The sequence below is a fragment of the Symsagittifera roscoffensis genome, chromosome 8 (genome assembly GCF_963678635.1).
Source record: "Symsagittifera roscoffensis chromosome 8, txSymRosc1.1, whole genome shotgun sequence".
Lineage (NCBI taxonomy): Eukaryota > Metazoa > Xenacoelomorpha > Acoela > Convolutidae > Symsagittifera > Symsagittifera roscoffensis.
Genome location: NC_087069.1, coordinates 40,255,799 through 40,261,194, shown reverse-complemented (window position 1 = coordinate 40,261,194; position 5,396 = coordinate 40,255,799). Strand labels below are relative to the sequence as shown.

The 5,396-nt window shown below is 35.4% G+C and overlaps 1 protein-coding gene across 1 annotated transcript; it reads right to left on the bottom strand.

Moving 5' to 3' along the window:
• Window positions 1-2,254: 2,254 nt before the first annotated feature.
• On the bottom strand, window positions 2,255-4,053 carry LOC134852994 (uncharacterized). The gene has a single exon (XM_063868901.1). The coding sequence runs from the start codon at window positions 4,009-4,011 to the stop codon at window positions 2,323-2,325; it is 1,689 nt and encodes a 562-aa protein (XP_063724971.1). The 5' UTR covers window positions 4,012-4,053; the 3' UTR covers window positions 2,255-2,322.
• Between the last annotated feature and the right edge of the window lie 1,343 nt (window positions 4,054-5,396).

Below are 5,396 nucleotides of genomic sequence, written 5' to 3'. Positions count from 1 at the left end.
TAGATGCATATAAAACAAGAGTATAAATGCATACAAAATAAGCACAGTTGGCCGAGTGGCCTAAGCTAACGCCGATTATATGTGTGACATAACAGTTGACGTAGGTTCGAGTCCCCCACCTGCCTATGTATTAATGTACTAAAAACGGGGTTATTTCCTATTTTAACTGTTTTTTGGTTCTAGTTCGGTTCAGCCTTGATTAAGACTGACATCCAAAAAGAGCAATTTGTCTCAAGGACATTACCGACCGGTTCTTGTGGCTAGCTTGCGCCGATTTGTACCAAAAACAGGCAGATGATAAAAATGTTATATGTTGTTCTGATCAATAGAAAAATGCCGAAATTAATTTATAGACCGAGTTATTTGCCGAGAAATATCTCTTATTAATTTAACGAATTTGGATCAGTTTTGGAGATTAGAGCGAGCAGAGCCAGCGTAGATTAAACTTAATTTTAAATAAAGAAAAAAAGAAGCAGTTGGTTTTCGTTGAGTAACCAATTAGAAAAATGGCAAAACTGGTTTTCAGGGATTAGCAGAAACGCAAAAAACGGGATGATCATGAAAAGATGATCAAGAAAAAGTGGCGACATCGAGAACAGTTAGAGAAATTAACCAATAAAAAGAAGAGTAGTTAAAATGGAGTGTCTAAAAAGCTAAGTTGAGTTGTATACATTACTCTTGCATAACTTTATTTGCAACTGAAATTGCCCAAAACGAATTCTCGTCTGCCAGAGTTTTTGCCCAATAAGTTCCACTTAGTGAACTAAACCACCCATTCAGTCTTCATTTGCCATCTGCAATCATGTAGTATTTTGTGTCCTAATTCTGCTGTTATGTAGAAGATATTGTCCTTTCGCTATGTAGAAAAACGATTTTTCTTTTCCATTTATGTCAGGGAACGCCTCCTTTAAATTCATATGATTAAGAATGACTCGCCTCTAAGCTCATTCGTCGTTACAACTTCGGTCGACCCAACTGAGAGAAATAGAGCACCTTTCGAAACTAAACCCACCTATTGAGAGAGGCAGGGTAGCGAGCTACACTGGAAGCTGACTTTGGTCAACCTGGGACAGTGAAACAAGTCAAAGCTCAAAATTGGCTGAAAAGTTTCCAACTGACAACTGATGATTAAAGCAGCATTGCTTTTTACAGAGATACGAAGAGCCAAATTTGATAATGAGGCTGAGCAGCGATATTGTGAGAGTGAAATTGATTAATGAGAAATATGGAACTAACTGCAACCCTCAGTGACAAAAATGGATAAAAATCGAATATATACAGAAAAATTTACAGATAAACTTAAGTATAGAATCGATTTATCTGCAACCATTTTGCGAAAGATATTCGGATCTATACAGATAGAATCTTTTTTTTCACTAAAATAAATAGATTTTAGTGCCAAAATAATCTATTTTTTTTTACTCTATAAAACCTGTATATAATCTGTCAGGGGCGGATTTAGGAAGTGGAGGGACGCCCCCTTCAGGGATTCGACCCCCTGCCGACCCAAAGGGTCCCCCAAATGTACTGTTTCGAGATACCCATTTTTGGCGACAGACCCTAAAAAATTTCTTAAGGCAGCTTTGTTACCAATATATACTATCAAATGGATTCTATTTCTATTGCTGTTGCTTGAACCTCAACAAAGGTAGAATATCTAGAGTCAACTTAAGGGCGTAATTGACCTTTGCTCAAATGAAACATTCAACGACACGTAACTTGAATAAAACTCATTTCACGTCTTCGCAATTCATTTTGCGACTTTTTAAAAATAAATTCTGTTCCATTTAGTAGTTAATAATGGATGTGCGAGGTTCCGGTTTTAAAAAAATCAGATATGCGAATTTTTTTCTGGCTTTTGCTGTTTTAGTCCAAATTGAAATTTTAGTAGAGTGCTTCATCAAAAATAGATATCGTAACAGAGTATCAAGAGGTCTCTGCTTGTTGCCTGAACCTTAACACAGATAGATTATTTAAAGTCAACATAATGGATTGATTTAACGGAAGGAAACTTTTCCCAGAGAATTCCCCCGAGATCCCATTTTTGAATATTAAGACCAAAAGTCGGTTTTATGGCTTATTTCTTGAGAATTTTAGATTCAAGTTGTAATTTGAAAACACTAGGAACTTTTGAATATTTGTTTCACATCTGCAAATAAAAAACTTTTTGTTCTTTGCAGTGATTTCAAAAGTGGGTTTTCAGTCTTTTAAATTATTATTGAATAAATAATAGCTCATCTAAATTTACAGAATAAATAATAGCCAAATTTACAACTCAGCAATGCTATGAAAAATAATTCAAGATTCAAGATGTGAAATTATTTAAGCATCAATTGTCTTTTCAGGAACAAAAATTGAGACAAAAACAATTGGTATGATGACCAGAAAATAGCAGACAATCATTAAAATACACCAGAATTTAGAATGTGTAAAATCTAAAAACACGGCCGCAAACATATGCACGAAACAAACCACGACAACTGCTAGCCACAAACTGATATCAACAAGGTTAGGAGTGAACGTGATTGAAACATTGTCAACTGAGATCGCGGCGTAAAATCCAGCGAAAGTAACGCCGAGTAGGAGATTCGTCAGCTGTCCCGCAAAACAGGCGGAAACTCCGATTCGCGGTTTCCCGTTGCGGGCCATAGCTCCGTTGGAAACTATATCTCCCAAACAGTTCCCCCACGCGAGAAGTGTCATTCCCATAATTGTGGGGGTGATTTTCAAATCAGTCGAAATTTCAGTAAGTTTGTCAACTAACAAGTCAACAATTCGTGAAGATATCAGAAAACATATTGAAAAATTTAGTAAAAAATAGACAACATAAAATTTAGGCGCTTTCTTTCGTTTTGTTGATAAATAGGTAAGAAACGATAAAATTATGCTACCGGAAAGTATGTAAGCTAATAATGGACATTCAGAATTTCCCGGAAAATGGTGTTTAATCAACTTGTTTTGAAGTATCAAATATGATAAGACCACACATCCAAAAAAAGTTTGAACGCTTATTGTTAATTTGTGCCAAACATATTCATCATTTTCGTCCAATTGAGGGGCGTGTATAAATAATCTAACAGGGCAAACTACAATAGCTTTGACAATCGAAAAGAAAAACATGAACCTGTTTTCATGATCAAACAAATCGAAAGGTAAGATATCGTTGAATGCTTGGGTAAATTCTTGTTTCATGTCGAGAAAAAATAGCGAACATTGAGCATTATTTTGTTCATTGTTCGTTATGTAGTCCTCGTTGTCGATGTTTTCCGACAATGAACTTTCTGTCGATATCGAGTTGCTTCCGAGCGTTGAAAATGGGTTATTTTCGGCTGATAAACCATCAGTTTCCAGACTATCATTTTCCTCAAAGCTACCATTTCCGATGTTGGCAGTATAATCGAAATGTTGACTTTGTAAAATTAATCGAGCCCTGATGATTCGACCTACCACAACAACACCAATATAGGTAATATAAACTGATAAAATTATACATGAAAATGTAAAATCCAGCTGTTTTACATACACCACCAAGTAAATGACAGTTGTTGAGCCTATAATGTAAAAAATAATGTCCCGTAGAAAAGGTCGTGACGCGTTTCGAAAGGGTTCTCTAGCCGACAAAGTCACGATGCCGACAACAAGGAGAAAATCGAACAGCGCCGCTCCGAGTAAAGCGCCGACAGCTAAGCCAGCTTGCTCCGGTCCTTGGATAAACCCGGCTTTGCAGGTGAAAATGTCCGGTGCCCCATTACCCCAAGCTAGAAGCGTCACTCCAGCTAAATTATCTGGCATTCGGAATAGTTTAGCGAGGGCTTCCAAAATTGGAACTAAGAACTCATCTGCTATTACAGAAGTTGTAAATATAACTACTAAAGTTAAAAATAAGTCCAAGATAATTGACAGTACTGTATGTTCGATACTAGAAAAATCACTACCTAAGAAGTAACTACTATTCGAAGCATCGTTCGGTTTATTCCAAAAGTGACCCAAATAAACGGAATTTTCGAACATTTTTTTTGTTTTAGGGACAATTACTGATTTTTTGACATGAAGATTTCAAATGACTTAATAATGGAACATCAATCTGATTGCGGGAACAAATTACGATATCAATTGCGACATAAAACAAGCAATAAAGTAAATTGATATTAGATGAATTGGAACATATTAAATACCAAAAAAATGTTAAAAACTCATTGAGGAATTCTTGTTGCAATGAAAAGGGTCAATTATACTTCAGCCACAAGTAGATGATCATCAAAATCGAAAATATTCTGAGCACTCGATTAGCTGTCACTCGATTAGAGTGATTCGATTAGTAGTTTGAGTGAGTTCAAGGGTTTTAAGTGCTCAATTAAATATATAGATAGCATTCAAAACTTTTGCGCCGAAATCAAACCATGTAATCTGAAGATACGTGAAGTCAAGGGCGTCTCAAAAGATTTCAGCTCAATTTTGGTATGGAACTTCAGAAAATTGTATTCCAGCAAATATGGTTCTTTTTTCTTTCAATGAAACTTAGGTACACAAAACAATGGTGTTTGTGCGTGATATGTTGAACAAAACGTAGAACGCGTGTAAAAATTATACACAATTAAATGCCATTTAAATGGTACTGTTTATACCAAACGTGATGAGAAACAAACCACAATAAAAAACGTTGAGCTCACTTTAAAGAAACAAGCGAAAACATCCTGATTTGAGGTGGTTATTTAAGAGCTATTGAAAAAAATGTGCTGTTTTTCAGCATATGATTCAGTTTTTTGCAACAGATTCGTTTTACTCAGTTTTTCTTAAGTAAATGACCTTTCTCAAATGAAACATTTAACGAGCCGTAACTTTACTTAAATTTATTTCACTTCTTTATAATCTGACACGTCTTTTTAATCTGTTTTTTTTTGCTCAAGCTCTGACTTAACAGGTTTCAGTGCGATCAAAAAGAAGCAGATTTTTTTGTTTGAACAGAGAAGGGGGGGGGGATAAAATTTTATTTCGCGGTTCTTTTATGTAAGGTGTGTTAACTCAGGAGTTCGAGAATTTCTCTAACTAACGGGTCTTCTCTTGCTATATTCTAGCTTGAAAAAAATTGTTTAGAGATTATGCGATTGCTTGTCTGACTTTTCACATCTGATGTTGTTCAAACTGTTCTAAAGTTGTTCGAATCTCAACTTTTGTTGTCGTTCAAATAATATAGAATTTGCATGACGCACGATAAAAACCTTCAAAGAGTTAAGCTGCCCGGGTTGACCTCTATACACCAAAAAAGCTTATCATACAATTCCATGCATCAAGTGTATGGAAAAATGATTGTCACACATATTTCGTTCAATTTCGAAAAATGGTTGAAAAAAGATATAGACTAAATTCTGCGGCTGTTTGATTCTAATAAAACAATC

Excerpts from the sequence above, each read along its gene's own strand:
- LOC134852994 (XM_063868901.1), bottom strand. The coding sequence starts at position 4,011 with ATGTTCGAAAATTCCGTTTATTTGGGTCACTTTTGGAATAAACCGAAC.